General features: G+C 40.3%; 3 protein-coding genes across 4 annotated transcripts in view; 2 read left to right on the plus strand and 1 right to left on the minus strand.

Annotated features, from left to right (window-relative positions):
* LOC119484008 (multidrug resistance-associated protein 4-like) overlaps nt 1-19627 on the plus strand; it is a 221378-nt gene that overhangs the window by 173190 nt on the left and 28561 nt on the right. The window lies entirely within an intron of this gene.
* LOC119483534 (calcitonin gene-related peptide type 1 receptor-like) lies at nt 5027-11618 on the minus strand. Of its 2 annotated transcripts, none has more exons than XM_037761748.1 (13): nt 11476-11618; nt 9837-9900; nt 9107-9257; nt 8907-9014; nt 8571-8683; nt 8401-8492; nt 8182-8308; nt 7944-8097; nt 7806-7866; nt 7650-7716; nt 7308-7526; nt 7017-7058; nt 5027-6730 (listed from the first exon to the last, which is right to left on the minus strand). In XM_037761748.1, exons 2-13 carry the CDS (start codon nt 9885-9887, stop codon nt 6524-6526), a joined length of 1392 nt encoding a protein of 463 aa, XP_037617676.1. In that variant the 5' UTR covers nt 9888-9900; nt 11476-11618; the 3' UTR covers nt 5027-6523. The 2 variants fall into 2 exon arrangements, with proteins under 2 accessions (XP_037617676.1, XP_037617677.1); XM_037761749.1 differs by having other exon boundaries at nt 9837-9927.
* On the plus strand, nt 12735-19097 carry zswim2 (zinc finger, SWIM-type containing 2). Its single transcript, XM_037761707.1, has 10 exons — nt 12735-12830; nt 14566-14722; nt 14813-14889; nt 15317-15357; nt 15685-15919; nt 16256-16507; nt 16617-16701; nt 16941-17023; nt 17217-17385; nt 18265-19097. Exons 2-10 carry the CDS (start codon nt 14573-14575, stop codon nt 18964-18966), a joined length of 1794 nt encoding a protein of 597 aa, XP_037617635.1. The 5' UTR covers nt 12735-12830; nt 14566-14572; the 3' UTR covers nt 18967-19097.

A 19627-nucleotide genomic window follows, 5' to 3' on the forward strand; every position in this document is an offset into this window, starting at 1 on the left:
GTGTTTATTTCCTCTTTCTCTGCTTTCCATCTCCTCCTGCTTGCTTGCATCTATACGTTAAAGTCTCTCTGTAAACCTGATGTACTTTGCATCAAATTCACGTAGACCGCAGGAGTCTGCGACCCTGAGATGACTTGGCAGCGACGCCCAGATCCTGACTGGGGTGTCTCTTGTTCGCCGAGGAGCCTCGATGAGATTTCCCAGCTACTCCTTTTCCTTCCTGTGCACCCTCCAACCCCACCTCACTGACGCCTCCTCCACAGCACTTAAAGAACACTGGGAAAGGATCATGAGAAAGGATCAAACTATTGGCCTGAATTATACTCGGTGGCATGAAAACACAGGGCTGAAAAGAAAGCATACAATTAAGGGAAAGTATTAAGGGTTTTCTCCGTCATCAAAGTGATACAATCTACTGGTTAAAGTGGGAGTATGTTATCAGATTCCTCTCTTGTAACTGTCTGGAAACCATTCCTCTGGTGATGAGCAGTTAATGCTCCTACTACTAGTCAGAGTGTTTCTTACGGCACCCCGACACAAAGCGGAGCATCTTGCATCACACTGAAGGGGTTTATTTTACAACAATGACCCGCTAGCTGTACATTATCCCGCTTATTACACGGCTACTTACTGAAGAAATCAATAATTTGACACAAAAACGGTCCACCAGAGTCCGACATCAGAACTGCGCCCATAGCAACGGTCTGTTATACATAGCAACGGTCTGTTATACATAGCAACGGTCTGTTATACATAGCAACGGTCTGTTATAAAGAAATAACAGACCATAGAACGCTGTGATTGACCAATCAGAATCAAGTATTCAACAAAGCCGTGTAATAAATTTGTACAATGTATGATTTTCAGACTGAAATTTAGCTGTTTCCTCCCACATGATAACATGATATCAAAAAGTGAAATTAAATAAAATTCCAAACAGACAAAAGTCAGTTGTACTTCATATGGGTGCTGCTTCTCTATTCATACACACACACTGTGACACACACCCCTCCTCCACAGGTGGAGGCTGGAACTGATCGAAAGGGAAACGGGCCGCTTTAACATCCCACCTTTTCCCAGATCCTGGGAGGAGCGTGTGCCTGGTGGCAGGGGGAGAGAACAATGGCAGGAAACTGGGAGAGGAGCGAGGGAGTTCCTGTTGGCAGGACGATGCTGAAGACGAGAGCCGGCAGCGACGCGCCTCGTTCAAGTGGATACTGGCCCACCGCCCTGGGCTCTATAGGAACTGGGCTCTTTAAAACTGTAATACGCTTATTGTTCGAGATGTTTTCATTGTTAGGGTGGGATGTCTTAGATGTTCTGATTCTAGAAAAATGAATATCAAAACAAAATTGCTTGCAAAGCAATAACCTTCATCATTGTTTCCCACCAATCAGAAGGTCACATTCATACCTGTAGTTCATATTGTGGCCTTTTAGTCCTGGTCCACCTTTTCAGGTGGTCTCGGTCCAACTTGTTGGTTCCCACCAGAGTCCAGCTTTCATACGAAGACACCAGATTTTGTCTGAATTGCACCAAGCCAAGGACTCCATATTTATAAAAACTTGGATCATGTTTTCATTAGTTTGCCATTGTTTCTATCGGTACTACAGTAATAACATCGTACTCAACAAGTACTGAGATCTGGGAACGTAGTGCAACCCCAACACCAAAAAAAACACACGTTCTAACACATTGTAAAAGTGAATGAAATATGTTTTTAACATGTTTTTGTTTAGGTTTAGGCAACAAAAACACAACTTCAGCCACTTGGTTAAGTTTAGGGGAAAACATTGTGTTGTTTGTGTTTTAAAATAACTACATTTAAAAAGTGAACATGAAACTGTCCTGTGTTTTGTGTCCCATTTACCACCAACAGGCAGTCTACACTACAGCGCCTGACTTCCGCTTTTGCTCCTGTCATAATTACTGCGGTCGCTAGAGGTCACTGTTGTCTTCTTTTATTCCTTCTTTTGGTGATCTACCATGTGAATGGATGATAAAACCTACTAGTGGGTGTAACAGGCCCCTTCTGACCCACATCTATGGAGCTGATAACCACTGATAACGCTCATTTAATGAGCTGATAACAGTGTAACCGGCTGAAAATGTTAAACATACTTAAATCTCTGATATAATAGAGTTTTCTTTCCATTTAGATGCAGCTGGGGTGAAAGGTGATGACGATGAACTCCATGACGGCCCACAGCTGCAAAGGACAAAAAAAGAAAAAGTAGTGCGAGTACTACACCCCTGCTGGCTAGAACACTGGAAATGAACTCTCCACATGATGTATTCACACTTTTGATCGTGACGTCCCTCCACAAACACCAAAGCAGCGAAGCTACTAGACAACCAAGTGTTGACATCACTCCGTGACGACCTGCTAAGATAAATTATGACCCTGAAGCAGCGGTCTGCAGCGAGCGGCAGACTTCCCGCGGTCCCACCCAGACCCGGGTCACATCCATACAGCCGGGCCACATTGCTCACCCTAACCCCTGTACTGTACGCCCTCCACACCCTCCAGCACAGCCAAGAACTCATTCCATTGTTCTCAAGAGTGAAACATCCCCATGCACAAGTGGTCCGATCACTCCATGAGCCAGATGTGTGTATGGTATGTGTGTGTGCGTGCGTGCTGGCACAGCGCTGTTTAATTAGTTCGGTTTCACCAGAAACTTCTGCAGACGGCGTGGGGTTGTAATGAAGTGGAGTTACTGGAAGGTTATTGTTTCAAGTTGAGTCATTCTTCCTTCGAAAGCAATAAAGTTCATCACTATTTACAGCTTGTGTTCTCATCAATTTCAAGTTGTAATGCAAAAGATGTGTTTGTGGAGATTCCACATCAAACCATGTCACAATGTTAAGACATCTTCTGGCTTTAATTTTCTGTTGTGAAAGTAATGGTGGTGTTGGCTCTATGTGGTGTTTGTTTTTTTTACTCTCTGCATTCCTAGCATTCCACTTTCTCTGCTGCTGGAAAGGTAAAATGCATCATATCATGTGCATCAAAGGCTTTTTCCAAGGAAGCACTGACGCTCATGATAAATGGGAAATTTCCTTCTTGGGGGAGGGAAAAATGTCATCTGGGCTCCAGTTTTTTTCCAGCATGTTGTTCTGTGACATTGAAATACAGGTATGAATGAATGACAAAGCAAGCAAGTAGCATGCTTGGGCTTTTCTGTAGACTTCCAGGTTACTGATACATGCAAAAGGTGGAGAGTAAGGAAAGATTATTAAAAGTGAAGCTTAAACTTGCATTCTTTCTAACAGCCAGCAGGGGGCGACTCCTCTGGTTGCTAAAAGAAGTCTGATTGTATAGAAGTCTATGAGAAAATGAGCCTACTTCTCACTTGATTTATTACCTCAGTAAACATTGTAAACATGAGTTTATGGTCTCCATTGCTAGTTTCAAGTCTTCTTCAATACAGCATGATGTTCATTTAGTAAATTATGGTCCCATTTAGAGTCAAATAGACCATAAAGCAGGGGATGCTTTAGGGCGGGGCTACCTTGTGATTGACAGGTCGCTACCACGGCGTTGTCCAGTCTGGGAGTTGTCAAAATGCCGAACTCGAGGCTTCAAAGCGGTCGTCCACAAACCAATGGGTGACATCATGGTGACTACGTCCACTTCTTATATACAGTCTGTGTTTGAGACCTCGGTCTGCTGCGTTTGAAAATTTGTCTCTTAATCCAGAAAGTCCCTATAAAGACGGAGATGATTAACACTAGCACATTTCTCTGCTAATACTGATGTGTTCATTTTCAGGTATTCTTCCTGTTGTAGCTACCAGAATTGAATGTTTAGCTCGTTAACTTCCAGCTAAATTAAAGCAGTGTATGTGGTGTATAATAAGTGTATGTAATAGTTATGCTATTGGGACAATCTGAGGTCCTCAGGAATGCAGTGAGGTCAATGAAATATTGAGTCATTATGAGTTCATAATAGTCTGTTCCTCATTCAGGGGAAATTACTCCAGATTAGTGCGTCAGCCAAATTAAATCTACGACAATATGAAGCAGATTTATGTAATTCTTTTCAACAACTTCTAAAACATTTCTGCAGCTACGTGTGCAGGATCGTCACCATGCACGAGAGCACATGAGGCAATCTGGCGTATCATGTCTCCATTCAGTCACGTCCTGTGGAAACGTCCCTGACAAATACCCAGAACGCTGCACGTTGGAAATACAAAACATCGGCTAAATGCTTTAAGCTTTGTGGAAGTGTGCGGAAGTTAAGGCAGTAAACAAGTGTTAGTCATGAGACTGAGGAAGTGTTTGCTACCAGCACACAAGAGCCGACGGATCAAGAGTTCAATGGCAATGTATTCTTAGAAACAGGAAGCCTGCAATACATCCACTGGTCTGATTTCCATGGAGGTAAATAAAGGGAGGTGAGACTGGTGTTGTGATACACAACAAAACAATGTTTACCGAGATCTCTCACATGCTACAGCTTGAGATTATTTTTGATCTCCGTTTTAAAGGAAATGTGTGCCATCAGAAACCCCACAGGATACTAATTCTCATTGATGTTACAGGATGCAAGTTGTGCAGTAAAAACGGCAGATGTTTAGTGTTACTGTGATGCCCTGTGCGCTGAAAGGCATGCAAATAGCTCGTAAATATCACCCACAATAATAAACTGTCCTGCACACACACATGCTTCTGATCATCATGTGTTTGCAGACGGATGAAAGAAAAGTGGCATGTTAAGTGCTTTCACAGCGTCTCTGTTCTGCATTTGATGAATGATGCACCCAAGGATGCACTTTTCCTTTGGGACTTCCTAATTGCACCTGGGCACATATATATACGTTCTTGGACGAGGAACAGACAGCAACACGCCCTGCTTTGTCTGGAAACAATATGTATTTCAATGGGAAGCGTTTTCTAAGGTCAGACAAGGAAATCCCACCCTTAATTAAATTTGTGGGAAAGAAAAATGCACTTAGATATTTTCTTTCATTTGTCTTTGAGGGGAACAATAAAACAGAAATACAGTGAATACAGTGAGTGTTTTCTGATCCTAGTTTAAAACAGTTTTTATTTACAGCATTATTACTTCAGTAGAAATAAACATTTATTGACAAAACTATGGTAAAGAAATGAAAATATAATCACCATCAACAAGGGAAAACACAACAAGTTTTTTGTTCCATTCTTGACACAGCTGTGTTAAAATATGCAAAACTCAAGGTTCGCTTACTACCTTTTTGCAGGGCTTTTGACCATCTTCTTCAGCGACTAGAAATATAGTCAGAGGCGGAAGTTATGATCCCCTTTCTCCTCTATATACGACCACTTTTACATCACATAATAACACCCAAGGTAGCTGAGGAAGGCAGTAAAATATGGTTGAAAGTTCCAGAGAAGGCTAGTAGGTACGTTTTAAATAGGCTTAGGGTTCAGTGCTGCACATTTAAAGACAACATTTTGGGAGATAATGCTAAAGTATTTCCTGTTTAAGAAGGCTGTAACCAGCAGCTCTTCTCTTATCGTTTATCTCTAACTGGAGGAGACAGACTTTATCTTATCAGTGAATAAACAAGAGTCAGTTCCTGCTGAACTTGTTTCCTGGACATGAAAATCTTTAGAGAATTTGTCTAAAAACATTTGAACATTTAACGACTATGCTATTAATTAAAATCTAACATAAGCAATATACAATGTGTGTTTCAAGCTGACTGGAAAGATATGCAAAGTACACTTAAGGCTTGGTATTTTATGCCTTGATATATGTATATTCATATGTACAAACACATGCACTTTACAGTCAGTGACTATCTCACAATATCTCTCCAGCATTTTGGAATAATCAGATATGAAGAAAAAAAAACAGTGAGTATTATCTTAACTTGTAGGCTATCGCCAAGCCAGACGTGATAAGACAATGTAAGCTTATTTAATTGTGGAAATATTACATAAATAGAAAACTCTCCTCACCATAAAGTCTGAGTTGCACGCCTGTAATTCAAAAGTTAAAGCAGGAATGACATTTAGCAAAGCAAGCTAGATGTTTATTTGTTCTTTTGTGTGTGTGTTTGTACTTTTTACATATTACCTGTGTAGTTATGTGCCTATAACTAAAACCTGAAATGCTTTTTTTCAGATTTCGAGACGTGGTTCAACAGTGTTTTCGTGCAATGTATCCTCAGATGCCCAGAAGGAAACTCTCTCTTTGCAAGATCAGCTCAACAGAACAGCTTCTTGTTCACCGAGAGCTCTTCAAGTTTATTCCACACGATGCAAAAAAGCACTAAGGTCTTCCTTAATCCGGCAACAGCCCCTTTAAATCTTCATGGAGTGTAAATAATGATGAAGAAACAGTTTCTTTGGTCTCAAGCTCCTTCTGTTTTGATAATATTTGTGTGAAAAAAGTAAAAACAAAAAGTGAAATATGTGAGTTTTTGTGGCTGGGAGATGGAAGTGAACAGCCATGAACAGTAGTAAAACTCCCCGAAGACGTCCATCTTCGTAACATCTTGGAAGAAGTCAAAGAAACGGCGAGCCTTCACACGAAAGGGCTGTCCGATCTGAATATGTCTGAGTAGCTCTTGCCGTTCATGTGCTCAGTGTGGCTTTCGATGCTGTAGCAGCGGTGGACCTCTGTGAGCGACGACGCCACGTAGGAGGCCGAGCGGAAGAAGTCGGCGTTGGCGAATGTGCCGGCAAACTGCATCCGCTGCTGATTCCAGTTTCTCCGCAAGACGGTCTGGACCTGCAAGAGGAGACACAACGAGGATGTAAATAGGATTGCAACGATTGCACCATTCACATTTCATCTTATCTTTGGGGAAACTGCAACCAGACGATGTCTTTAAAGCATTTTAAGTGCATTAATATCCATGTTTAAGGCTGTCCATCCAGGCCCATAGGGTCACTGAGGTCATGTAGTTTGTATTTTTTTTTCTGACTATTTTTGCATCATATATTGAGAATGAAATGGGTTGCAAATTCAAAATCTAAGCTTGAAGTATGAGGTGTTGTTAGTGCTCATAACTCACCTCCCCGTTGAAGAAGCAGAATATTGTAGAAACCAAGAGACCCTGCATGAGAAACAAGAAAAGTTTCTTGAGAAAATACACACACATGGGAAATCCCTTAAGCTCTAACAGCTGCTCACAGTGCCACATGTTCATGCTCTTATTCTAGAAATATTTGTAATTTTAAACCACAAAATTTATTGAGGATTTTGGCATCGGACAGTTATGCAACAAGTCTGCGCCTAAAGCAGAGATTTTATAGGGCATTTTTATTGGGTAAAAGCTTAAAAAGTTCTCCTCATGCTCACTGACCTGGTAGTGCATGAGGATTTCCATGACGTACAGGTAGATCTCAAAGACCCAGTGGTCCTGGGGCTTGTAGGGGAGCAGGACGAACTGGATGCCGAGCAGAGGGATGAGGATGAGGGTGGCCCTCACGGCCCTCATGTAGAGGCTGGACTCGGCCTGGTGCGTCACCCTCAGCTTGGTGATGAGGACCCGGACAATGTTCAGCAGGAAGAAAAGATTCACCTGGAAGACATTCGATGCACAAATTAAAAAAGGGATGAAGGCTTAATAACAGGCCTTGCAGAGCATCACCAGGGAAGTAAGAGTGTAGTAAGTAAGTAAATCTGGATTTTCCACAGTGCTTACCACCAATGCGGCGCAGATTGGACCGTGGATGATGTACAGCAAGGAAGTATCTGAGCTGACCCAACATCTGTGAATGCATGGATCACATCATCATATCATACAGTATGGAAACACATGATTTAGGTGCAGTGATATGTTTAGATCAAGAAGACTCACTTGTCGTTGTAGTAGCAGTGGCGTGCTATTGAATGTATCACCGCCGGCACGAGTGGAAAACCTGCAAATTTGAAGATATTTGAGTGTAAGAGAGTGAAATGTGCATGATGAAATATTTCAATCTAAGTCCTTACTTACCCCAGCCCAGCAGATAGTACCACATGAGATGCTGTTTTTCTGCAAACACCGCCACAACAATGAGAGTGTGCAGGTAGATGCCTTCACAGAGCATCCAGAAGTAGTTGCAGCTCAGCAGATACAGGTGGATGAACATGAGCAGCTTGCAGGTCGCCTAGAAGGGAGAAGCAACATGTTTTTACTGACTGTAAAAATGCCAAGCAATACGTGGTTTAGTGTATGAAGTGAAATCACTCACAGAATCGTTGTACGTGTGTCCCTGTTTCTTCACCACTGTTGTGAGCCAGACAACGGTGATGATGGAGTTGAGCACGAATGAGAGGAAGAGGTTTTTGTGGAGCGTTATCCTCTGGCAGCTCAGACTCCTGAGGACACATTTCATCGGCTAAAGTTAATAAATGATTCATCAAAAGTCATGTAGATGTCTAGGACATAAAGAAAGCTGTGCCACACTCACTTAAAATGGAAGAATATTCCTAATGATATGATCAATGACACCAGCGACAGGCCGTGACCAATCATCACCAAGTAGAAGTGAGTCATCGCTGCCTGCAAGAAAAACTAAATGAATACAACTTCACAGTAAAAGCTGCTTTGTGAATTTTTGTCGTCTTTATTCCTCCTTACTGTCCTATGATGTGTCGTGTTGGCTAGGCAGTTTGTGAAGTTTGTCCACGTCCTGTTGCTATCGGGGTGACGCCCCCACTCGCCTGTCTCTGCGCACACTTTGGAAGCCATCGCTGTTGACAAATTTGCACAATTTTACATTTCTGTTTGTGTACGGATGAAATACAGCATGCTAATTAGTGAGCTAATTAGAGGTGATGTAAACTTGGGCTGTTTCCCCTGCTTCTAGATTTTTAAGCTTAGCTAACGTACAGACATAAGAGTGGTCTTCACATCTAACTCTCTAATCTTAAACATCTAATATTAAAGGTTAATAAAGTTAGTAAAGAAATTCACCCTGAGGATCAAAATTTTTAAAGTAGTCCGGACAGCCCTGCTCCGTTGGTCCAGGTTCAGTTTCATCCCAGCACAGCCACCCATCCCACGTTGTGTTGCACACTGGCCCTGCAGACAACAGTGTGATATGTTACAGTGACTTAATATGGAAAACAGTAACATGAGGAACCATCACAGGCTTTTTGAGACGATCCTCTCACCTGTTGTTTTTGTTTTGCGCTGCGATTCTTTCCCCATCCTCTGGAAACATTCGTACTGGGCTGTGGCGATTTGGTTCCGCGTCGACGGATGTTCACCCCGATGGTTCAGATGCTCCTGGATGTCATCTTCAGAGCTCGCCACCACAAGCAGCTTTAGAGAGATTATTGAAATTCATCAGCATGCCAACACACACAGATACACCATTATACAAAATTAAATGAAACAACAAAGTCACAAGTGGTAGTATAATGCCTGCTGGGGCTCTAAGGGGGCTAAAATCACTCTCAAGTTGCATTATGGGAAGTATAAGATCAAGTTTGATCCATATCAGGACCTAAAGATTACTACATCTCAGCCTCTGATGCTTTGATTTTGTCCATTCTTCTTTTAAACTGTATCTCACAAATCCCTAAACTTTATGGAAGTGCAATACTAAATCACTAGAGTGCCCCTTTAAAGACTGTATCAGGATGGTTAGAGTATTCATCCGATCAAATAAAGAGTTTTGATCAACAGGTAGGGACTGAGTGATGCTATAGAGAAGCAAATAACTTTAGTTATGGTTATAAATAGTCTAAAAATAATAATAAAATAGAATAACTAATACAACTTGCATTAAAACTTAATGGATGATCTGAAAAGCAACGGTGAAGCTGCAAAAACAAACAAGACAAGCATGTGAAGGTGACATATTCAGCTAAAACAGCATATCAGATGCAACAGCTTTACCTTATTGAGGACGCACAGGACCAGCAGATACATGCAGCAGTTTAGATCCATCGCTGTGGGTATTCTGAGGAACGGGGACAATAGTTTGTAACTGAGGAAAGGAAATAGACAATAGACCCTTAAAATGCTGTAATTATTTTAAACAATGTGACCTTTGCCCTGATCAAAAGCCATGCAAACAAAACTGACCGTACAGCTATGCCTCCAAACCCATGTTTTTAGGCAGGACTCCCCGTTTTGGACGTTAGGTTCACAGATTTGATCTTTTGCTTCCTCTGTTCCCCACCACTTCCTTCCTACATGCTTATTATGCATGTTGAGCAAGTTTAACTTTAGCCAAAAGACATCAATGAGGCAAATGAAGTAAGAGCATGTGCTGCAAACTCACTATACAGATGTTTTCGTCAGCTATCTAGATGATTCATATGCTGATCCAAATGTTAAGCAACTACTGTGAGAGTTACAGTGACAGCAGTGGAAATGATGACAGTTCTAATGGTCGTATGAACAGTAAAAGCAGAAACAGTTGTGTTGGCATCGGCATCTGTCCATGATACAGTTTTAATTTGACTATTTTCTAGTCAAAGAAAAAAGCCCTTTATATATTTAAGTCGCTCTTTATCTGATGCTGTTGCTGCACAAAATATAAAATCATGATCAATAGTTTTATTTTGGGAATAAATTGTGATTCATGATGAGCTAAACCCCCTGTTATTTAAAAGTGCAATTACCACACGGGATCTGTGTTGCCTTGGATTTATTGTACTTGGACAATACAAAAACTAGCAATATACTGTTTAAAGTGAGTAAATATGTACACTATATGGTAAGTAATCATTCTTGGTTTACAATGGTAACAGAGACTGGAGGTTTTATATGTTTTGAAAGGGAACATATTATTAAAATATAATAATTAGTGCATGTCTTTTATAGATACAAGTATATATCATGGACTTATGCATAGTCTCCATCTCATTATTATTTTTTAATCTAACAATTGATTGAAAATCACCTTCTGTCCTTCACAAAAGAACATCTTTCCAACTTTGTCCTCTCAGTCAGGGAGACTTTGAGGCACTTTTCCCAAATCCTCATTTGGAATAAATAACAGTTCATAATACTGTGACCCAGACCACTGCTAATTCAAGAAATCGTTGTCAGTTTGTAAGACTATTATCTTGAACACACCCAGAGACGCACAGTATATCCCTCTAATGGACTGCAAAGACACTTAATAACTCAAAGTGAAGTTTATTTTGTGGGTCATCTGTACCAGAACACGAGGATTGACACACTGATCCATGTGAAATACCCTTTATTATATCTAGGAAATAACACTACACCACCTTATATAACGTTAATATATTGTGTTTGAATAAAAGAAGGGTTGACTCTTCTGCTATGTTTTGTGGTATACATGAATTTGTTCTCTGTTTAATACTCTAATATAGAGTACATAAACTTTTTTTGCCAAGAGCAAAGTTAAGAGGTATTTCCATATGCCCAGTAACTTATATCCTTTTCACATTTCACAGTTCAATGTTCAAAAATGTGACCTGTTTTCAGCACCGTAACCACAGTTCCTGAACAGCAATCAAAGTCTACATGCTGAGAAACTGCAACTATTAAAGAAACTTACCTTTGCAGGAGCAGAATAATAATAAAAAACAGAGTGAGACTTCTTGAAGAGTAATCCTTCAGTCTGAGAGTTTATGTCTCTTCCTCAAGAGTAGTCCTTCAGCGTGTGTGTTTCGCAGCAGAGTCAGAGGCGACACTGAGCTGAACTGACTGGGGCTGTGGATGACATCACATGCTTTCCTTTTGTGGGGGCAGATAGAGGAACATCCCTTCAGTGTAATGGGAATTACATAAGTGTTGATGTAATTGATGACCATTACACTGTATCATTTATATTATATATGATATGTAATATATGATGTACTTTAATGTCCTGGCTGTTGAACTTTAGAGTCTGTAAATCATGATGAATTCACTGTATTGCATAGAGCGCAACCTGTCTTGCTTGTTTTTTTTGTGATTATTTTTTGTGTCTATGGCTGTTATAGTCATAAATACTATTACAAATGGGGAATATTCATGATTCCCAGGGCAGAAAAAAAGACTATTAATAATCATCCTTAAGGTTCATCACAAATTGTAAAGCTCTGACTGTGAGTTGTACTCTCGGGTGGGATGGCCTGCACTGGCAACCCGTAGGCTCTCCCATTGGTACATCCTTATATATAAGGTGATTCTGGGTCTGCTCCCACAATACTTAGGTGTTTTTATTACGCAAAACAAATTGTGGACAGTATTCACTGTGTTCACAGGACCTCTTTGTGCTCTCTTTCCCAAAAGCTCGGACAAAAATTGGGGAAAGGGCTTTTGCATATTTTGCACCCTCAGCCTGGAATTTGCTCCAAAATGACCTAAAAAATCAAGGAGCTGGTCTCATTAAATATTTTTAAATCTTAAATGAAGGCTTTAGAAGCAGACTCGATGGCATGCCAATGTTTTTAGCTTCCCTTGTTGTCCAGCTGACTTCCAGAAAAGTTCATTTTTGTCCCCCCATTTGTCTTTAGATAGTTCTCTTTTAATGCAAATTTGAGTACTTTTAGTGTTTGTGAATGTATTTTATCTCTATTTGTGTCTGCAACTTTGTGTTCTTGCTGCTGACCGTCTTGGCCAGGTCTCCCTTATATAAAAAAAATAAAATTAGGTCAACAAGTTCCCAGAAAGAGTCCCAGATCTAAAGGATTACAGTATGGCTGTTAAATGTATTAGAAATACCCAATATGTTATATACAAATTATCATTTTCACTACATAACTGCTGTGAATCTGGAAGCAGAAAACTGACCAATCAGCAAGAGGGTTTCTATTGCTTAGCAACGGCGCCCTCTGCTGGTCCTAAAGCTCCATGGCAACAGCAGCCAGGTTACCATGGCCACAGCGTTCTTCTTGGTACCTGGCTCTGCAGAGTAACTTCAGTAAGGTGAGTTGCGCCTGGTTTTTAGACATTTATTGACATAAAAGGTACTTTTTGAGATGTGTAAACCTCTGGAGGTCACTTTATTAGTTTTCCTCAAATAAATAAACACGCTGCAGCAACCGGAAGTAGTGCAAAGGTGTCTGTAATTAGTCTAATTAGTGTTTGCTAGCAAGCAGGTAGCTACTCAAGTTAGAAACAATAAGGAGGTCAGAGCAACTTCCAGGCAGGGAGGCTACAGTAATATTCAGTATTAAATGATCATATCATACCAGTCTTGACTAACAAGCTAGAGTTACCTGCCCAAACAGTGTGTATCTGTTAGCTACAAAGCTAAATGTGTTTTCCTGGTTTCTGCTAAAAGCTAAGTAGCAAAGTACAAGTATAGCTCTGCACGTACAGTACACGATTGTATGACTTTATAATTGTAATGTAGGGGTGAAAATAAAGAGAAACAGACTCTTGAAACAGATATTTTAAGATGTATATCAACAATATTTTGTTTTGTTTATTTATTTTTGCACAATTTAAGACTATACACATAACAAATACAAAATAAATGAATAATATAAAGTGCAGGAAGAGGCAAAATAAAACACTGCTTATCTGAAGCCTCCACCTAGAGACAAGATTAATATAAAGAAATAATATGACTATATAATAGTGATAACAAACAATTAGGACAAGATATATATAATAACAACAATAACAATACAGTAAATATATAAAAAGACAAATGTGTGTGTTGCGTGGAAGTGTATGGTTAGTGTTTTTGAGGAGGATATTGATTTAAATATCTATAAAGACTTCTGGGCAATCGTAACCAAACAACATTGTGAGTGGGAAAAAAGAAAAAACATAAAAACAGATACATGGACAACATGGGGAAAAGCAATTACAAAACAGCAATTAAATGACCCTTTAAGCGACTTTTGAAACATTTGACAGATGAACAGGTTTTTGATAGATGTGAAAAGCTACTCCATAATTTGCTTCCCCTAAATCTTATCGAAAATTGACCTCTACTAGTGAGGAATTTAGGTGGATGAAGATCTAGAGACTGACGGGTTGGGTAAGAATGGACCTGAGAATTTGTTTTAAAATAGGTCTTTTCCTATTTCCATTACTGCAGGGTAGATTTGCATACTCTATACTATTGACAGCTCTCTGTAGTAGTTCTGGTGGCTATCACTTCACTGTTGTGTGTTTATTCTTATGTTTGTAGTCTTTATTCCTGTGTGTATTGGTGTTTTATTTGGGTCCTATAAGCTACTGGATGCCTAAATGTCCCTTGAAACAATATACTGTTTAAAGTCAGTAAATATGTACACTGTATGGTAAGCAATCATTATTGGTTTACAATGGTAACAGAGACTGGAGGTTTTATATGTTTTGAAAGGGTAAATATTATTAAAATATAATAGTTATGTCATGTCTTTTTATAGATACAAATATATATCATGGACTTATGCACAGTACACTGTGTTTATAGCCTAAGCAAACTTGCAACACCCATCCCTATAGGCCTTCATACAAATACACACAACTCAACAAGTAAACACTACAAAACAACACTAAAATATAATTAAAACCTAATGAAAATCACCTAACCTTGACAACATAACTGATCTCTCTTTTTAAACTTTAACTGGATGCCTAAATGTCCCTTGGATCAATAAAGTATCTATTAATATATCTGTCTCTCTCTACATTATGATTCATGCATATCTTTATTCCACAGTGGCAGGATGTTCAGGAGAACTTCCTGGAGGAACACAGTCAGCGATGCAGTGAGTTCCCACCAACATCAAGCCCTCAACACAACTATATTTCTCCTGAAATCCTTCGGCCCAACGGGATTTCTGCTCAGAGAGGAGGGAGGGGCCAGGAACTTTAAGGTGAATCACCCTGTGAATCAGTATGCTTATTGCTCAAACTCCACAAGCCATGTTTTGTGTCCTTACTTCACTTTTGTTCGTGTTGTTTAGGTGTGCTTGGGTGACCCACATACGTGTACTTGCCCTGTGTTCACCAGGGAGCAGGAGCCATGCAAACACATCTGCTGGTAACAATAACACACACAAGAAGATAACACAACAGTTGGTTTTAGCCAATAATATTTCACAAGGTCCCTTTTATTTTCTATGTATAAGCAGCATTGTGAGGTGAACACTGGCATTTTATTTAACCTTAAGACTGGGTTGCATGTAAAACAGTTAAAGAAGAAAACTTATCCTTGAACTTTGTTGTAGTTGATGTGAAAATTAAGTTCAGAAATTCAACATATTGGGGTGTACTACAGTATTTATTATTGAAAACCATGGATTTTCTTTTAATTTTTTGCAAATTTTTGTAAAACAATCATTTAAAAAAAAATCTAACGATATCCACAGACCTACTAATGACTGAATTTGTGTGTATGTATCAGTGATATTCATTTTTCATCATATGTGTACTAGTAACTGTAATGAATCTAATCTTTATCATTACAGGGTTTTACTGCGGAAATTCAGACTACCCACAGAACATGAATGTAAGTTGTTTTAATTATTATTTTTGTACACTAATTGCATACTGTACCTTTCAAGTCAGTTACTTTGTTAAAAAAGTTTTATTTGGTTTGTGACACACAAAATTATTGAAAAAAATGAAAGGACACCTAACATTTAACAATTCCTTCTAAACCTGACTTATATGGATATCACAATGCTGATTTAATAGACGAGAATTAAATTAAAACTATTTTATGCTGTGCGCTTATTTCATGTTTAAAACATTTGCTGTTTGTAGGCAGTTTGATGGAACTGACCTGTACATGTGCTGCTGTTGACATACGGTGTTAAAAATAACTCTGCTCTAGATTCATTTCAGCATGGACTTGTGGAGAGACAGATCTTGGAGGTGCTCCACGGTTTACACCAAACCAAAGACCACCGGACGGAAAAGGATCCCCCTGCTGCTTCTGGGACCCCGAGCCAACCCATCACCGGCCAGGAGGCTGGAAGTGTCTGCCGGAAAGCGATCCAAGCCCAGGATGTGTGTCCTATCTGTCAAGAAGAGCTGCTGGAGAAAAATCTGCCTGTATCTTACTGCAGGTGTGTAGGCGGCTTTGGCTTCACACTGTTATTGTTTCAGCAGAGTCATGTTCCAGGATGATGTAAGAAGTTGTAGTCAACTTTTGTTGCACTACTGGCCAGAACATGACCCCATAAATCATTATCAGTCCCAATACAGCACTTACAGCTGTTGACATACAGCATGCTTAGCGGAAACCACCAGCACAGATTTTCGGATGTTGTAAAATTAGATTAAAATCTCCTGATATTCACAGGAAAGGACATTTAATTCAAACACAAAGAAATGATGTGGAAAATGCAGCATTGTGCAGACAGATTTTCTGCACTCTTACGTGCCGTCCTTGTCTCTGCCAGGTTCGGTTGTGGCAATAATGTCCACATCTCTTGCATGAAGGTGTGGGCGGATCACCAGAAACAGTCAGACCAGGAAGAAACGGTGAAGTGCCCTCTGTGCCGGGAGGACTTCAGCTCTTTGAAATTACTCCAGGAGCAGGTGAAAAATGCAGCAAAGCTCTTCACGGCCGCTGAGAGAGAGAAGCCAGACAGACACCTGGGAGTTCTCTGTCACAGCTGCCGCGTCTGCCCTGTCACCGGCAGATGTTTCAAGTAAGCAAGTGGCAGTCTGTTCGTCTACATTGTATAATTTCAATCACAGTTATATCTAGTTTTTTTTTTTTTTTAATTTAAACTGAGTTTAGATTATGTGTCTTTTCAGATGCACGGTCTGCAGTTATTTCTATCTATGCGAGGGCTGCTCAAAGAAGGCCTGCCACCCACACCATCCATTTGCTTCACGAACAGTAAGATATTTTGATTCAGCTTTGCAATAATACTTGCACTGCATCATCTCCCTCCTCAGGCTTTAAGTATTACAAAAAACTTGATCAAAAAAGAATGATTCAGATTTCTTTGATTTCTTTAGTCGATTAGTTGTTTTTTAAAGTTTTTTTCATGCTGAATGACTTATTTCCAAGAAATTTTATGAACTTTATAAATACCCACCCGAAGAAAGTAAAAACTCTGACTAAACTTCACACAGAAAAGGAGAGAAAAGTGGCATCTTGTGGCCGATGACCTCAGTGATGAACCAAGGGGAGCAACCTATCAGCCAGCAGATGACAGGTGAGCTATTGAATACATCCAGAAAATGTATTTTACCTTTGGTTGATGAAGATGGACAGATTCGCTCTAAACACTGATGGATTCCTGAGGGTGGTAGCAAAATGGTGCTGTTGTGAAATGTACAAAACATTTCTATTGCTACTTACCAATAATAGGCAAATGTTTGCTCACTCTTTCCCATCTCGCTCCTCAGCATCATCCGTGTAGCTGCAGACCCTCTACCTGAGAATGTGTTGGGGTGTCTACCTACGGTTAAGGTGAGATTGGGGTCTCGGCTCCTGGATGTGGGACAGCAGTGTCGGATCTGTCTGCTGGATTTCAGCCTTGGCCAACGTGTCCGGACTCTGCCCTGCCATCACAAGGTAAAACTTTTCACTGTGTGCTTACTTTGTCTTAGGGATAGATTTTTGAAGTGGGGTTGTAGGAGGTACTTCTCCATAGTCAGTGTATTACCTACAGTAGATGGAGTTTGGAGAAACATTCAGGAGTGCCAGCACGGGAGCAATGTACTGCTGTGGACGGAGGCAGCAGCAAAATGCTATATTAGCCCTTCCGACGGGGAACTAAAGCTGTTATCTATGCCCCCTCAAAGCCACCAGACTCCTGAAAACAGTAATTTTACCTCGAAGAACACAAGAGTTTCTGGTCTACCGCTGCCTCGATCGGTTAGTTTTTGTGTTATTGTGTGACTTTGGTCAATCCGAACTAAACAAAGTCCCACAATAACACACCAAACTAACCGATAGAGACAGCGATGGACCAGCATCTCTTGTGTTCTGTGAGGTAGAATTACCGTTTTTGTGAATGGAGTCTGGTGGCTTTGAAGAGAGCATAGATAACGGCTTCACTTCCCTGTCGGAAAGGGCTGTCTGACAGCAAAGCAAAATGGTGTAAATATTCTAAACTGAGGGCGTGCCGACCGCCACCTACTGTAGGTAATACACAATTATCCCTTTAATGTCAGTGTAAATGTGATGAAATCACATCATTAACAGATCCAAAGAGTTTATCACATTATTACAGATTGCGTTTTAGTATACCAAAAGAAAAAAGTGGGCAATACTAAATCAGAGAAAATTAAAATATAACTGGTATTTCTAACACAACACAATCAAGTTACTTAATATCAGAACCCAATCTGCTGAGACTATAGCATATAACAATATAAAATCATAATGATTTAAACAAATGCAATGCAAAAAACTTTACCGAGTCCCCTCCTCTCTCCTCACACGCTTCAGTTCCACACCGACTGTGTGGACGGGATCCTGCGGAAGTCCAACTCCTGCCCTGTGGATGGATTTGTCATTTATAACCCCTTGACTTGGAGAACTAGTGACAGGAAGACGTCCCCTCAGGCGGCCTCCTGCCTTTCCAGTGACTCTGCCAAACGACCTGAAAATAACTTAAAGGACCTGTTTATTCCAGGAGTGGCGCTGCGGGACAGGAACACTAAAGTCATTCCTTCACACGGTTCTCTTAGTTTAGAGGTTCTAACAGGCTCTTCAGTCACTTTAAACACCCCACCGAGGTTATTAACTGACAGGTTTCAAGGCTTGTGCGTAGCTACAGACACTGTGACGAGAAAACGAACTCCTGAAAGCTCTTCTTTTAATCACCGACATAAATCTGATTCACGTTCCTCAGAAAAGACAAGGACAAAACACAGCCCAGCTTCACCCAACAGGTGTGCTTCAGCGACACAAATCAGAGAGCAGCCACAGCTGAACCTTTTTGTAGGTTTGCGTCGACTCGAGTCAGACCACACCGCTACTGTGGCTTTTCCTGCTCGACGAGCTAGACTGCAACCCAAAAGGACAGGAGGCACGGTAACCATTAACGATGCAAACAATAGGCTCATTTCAGAGCTCAGAATGACGGGAATAAACACACTGCAACACTTGAACTTTACTGTTGAAGCAGTTGAAGAGATCAATAAGTAAACACATGTAACCCTTTATTTAGACATGCCCACTTTATGATAATCACATGCAGTTTGGGGCATGTCATAGTCCAGTCAGCACACTGACACACTGACAGCTGTTGTTGCCTGTGGGGCTGCAGTTTGCCATGTTCTGATTTGAGCATATTTTTTATGCTAAATGCCATACATTTGAGGGTTTCTGGACAACATTTGTCATTGTTTTGTGTTGTTAATTGATTTCCAATAATAAGTATATACAGTACATTTGCATAAAGCAGCATATTTGTCCACTCCCATGTTGATAAGAGTATTAAATACTTGACAAATCTCCCTTCAAGGTACATTTTGAATGGATAAAAAATGTTCATTAACAGCCCGAAATCAAATATATACTTAAAAACAATGAAAAAAAGCCTCTGAACAATAATTGGTATCAAGTAAGTTTATTAATTGAGTGCACAAAAAGGCAAGACTAATAACACTACCATCACCACAGAGGTAAACACAAGAGGTGCCCATTTTGGAGGAAACAAAAGCCCATGAGGATCAATGTCTAGACACAAGAGGAGCACACTATAGAAACACATTAAAATCAATACGAATACATTCAGAGTCACTTTAAAACGGGAGTGGCAGTAGGTTTGAGTGTTGCAGTGTAAGCTGTGTATTCAAGCTGATGA

The sequence above is a fragment of the Sebastes umbrosus genome, chromosome 24, assembly GCF_015220745.1.
Source record: "Sebastes umbrosus isolate fSebUmb1 chromosome 24, fSebUmb1.pri, whole genome shotgun sequence".
Lineage (NCBI taxonomy): Eukaryota > Metazoa > Chordata > Actinopteri > Perciformes > Sebastidae > Sebastes > Sebastes umbrosus.

Excerpts from the sequence above, each read along its gene's own strand:
- zswim2 (XM_037761707.1), top strand. The coding sequence starts at position 14,573 with ATGTTCAGGAGAACTTCCTGGAGGAACACAGTCAGCGATGCAGTGAGT. Across the intron at positions 15,358-15,684 it reads ACTACCCACAGAACATGAAT|ATTCATTTCAGCATGGACTT; the intron begins GTAAGTTGTTTT and ends ACTCTGCTCTAG. Across the intron at positions 16,508-16,616 it reads GTCACCGGCAGATGTTTCAA|ATGCACGGTCTGCAGTTATT; the intron begins GTAAGCAAGTGG and ends GTGTCTTTTCAG.
- LOC119483534 (XM_037761748.1), bottom strand. The coding sequence starts at position 9,887 with ATGGATCTAAACTGCTGCATGTATCTGCTGGTCCTGTGCGTCCTCAAT. Across the intron at positions 8,098-8,181 it reads GACACACGTACAACGATTCT|GCGACCTGCAAGCTGCTCAT; the intron begins GTGAGTGATTTC and ends TCTCCCTTCTAG. Across the intron at positions 6,731-7,016 it reads TCTGCTTCTTCAACGGGGAG|GTCCAGACCGTCTTGCGGAG; the intron begins GTGAGTTATGAG and ends CTCCTCTTGCAG.